At 37.2% G+C, this 1081-nt stretch overlaps 1 protein-coding gene across 2 annotated transcripts in view; it reads right to left on the reverse strand.

The window, feature by feature from the left end:
• The window catches only part of dnajc17 (DnaJ (Hsp40) homolog, subfamily C, member 17), a 35846-nt gene extending 35117 nt beyond the window's left edge, over nt 1–729 (reverse strand). For both annotated transcript variants that reach the window (XM_005742773.1, XM_005742774.1), the window contains exon 1: nt 515–729. In XM_005742773.1, coding sequence (XP_005742830.1) covers nt 515–595 — 81 coding nt within the window. In that variant the 5' untranslated portion in view covers nt 596–729. The remainder of the gene's footprint in view (nt 1–514) is intronic.
• Nucleotides 730–1081: the final 352 nt, after the last annotated feature.

The raw sequence follows: 1081 nt of genomic DNA on the forward strand, positions 1-1081 counted from the left end.
ATATACAGTCAAAAACCAATAACTGAATAATCACACCGAAATTATGGTCATAGTTTCACTGTAAAGGGGTTTTATGTCAAGGCATAGTACTAAAGGTTTGCCTGATGCAACACCCCCACTCAGCGACCTTTCACAGTATCACAACGGTGTAAATGAACCATTAGCCGGTTTGTCTGTTATATGACACGCTGGACCTGCATCTTTTATAGTTTGATCTTACGTTTATCTCACACTGTAAAAACAAACAAACAAAAAACCTCTTCACCATTTACACACACATACGATTAAAAGAAATACTAATCTGCATAGCAGAAAGTTATCATAGCCTCTTGCTTCGTGACAAAAATGTCCTAAGACAAACAAATTTGCATTATTTATTACTTGATAATAAATAGTCTGGCAAATAAAAATAACAGGTTGCAGCTTACAATGCGTTACTTACAAGCATGGTTATCTTAACACGGCTATTTTTAACACAATGACTAAAGCTAGCTTTAAGTGCTAGTTTACACACCTCTTTCGTTGTAGCAGTGCTTTCAACGCCAAGTAAACCGTACAGATCCATCTGTAGGATATCTTTAGCCTTTCCGGACATTTCTGCCAAAACGCGCTACAGTACCAATACACAAAAATAATAAATATACCACTATTTAAAACAGCTGTTTTGCTAGCTATTTAGCTTCGTGTTGTGGTTCCAGGCAGCATGAGTGTGACGTCCTCAACCTTTCAACCAGGATGTGCATTGCAAACTGGGTATTGTAGTTTTTGGGTCTCCTTGCTCTTCTCTAGGTTCCTGAAAAGCTCCCTCACGGAATTTTTATTATTTTTACTGTAGCGTTTATTATTTTTATATCCGATAAATTTTTTCCACAAGTATTAATCTTCTAAAATCTTTTGACCCATCTGTGGGCTCTAAGGGCTGTTCACGCGTGACAAATCCCACATCCAAAGCTTCACTGCATAGATGGCTATTTTTATCTTGCTGTCAGGTGTGAAATTAGTTATTTAGAACAATATCCTGCCGGGCATTAAAGCCCCACTGTGTATTTAACCACAAGACATAAACGGTATTTAACATTTT

The sequence above is a fragment of the Pundamilia nyererei genome, unplaced genomic scaffold, assembly GCF_000239375.1.
Source record: "Pundamilia nyererei isolate P.nyererei 1_Seehausen unplaced genomic scaffold, PunNye1.0 scaffold00123, whole genome shotgun sequence".
Classification (NCBI taxonomy): Eukaryota; Metazoa; Chordata; class Actinopteri; order Cichliformes; family Cichlidae; genus Pundamilia; species Pundamilia nyererei.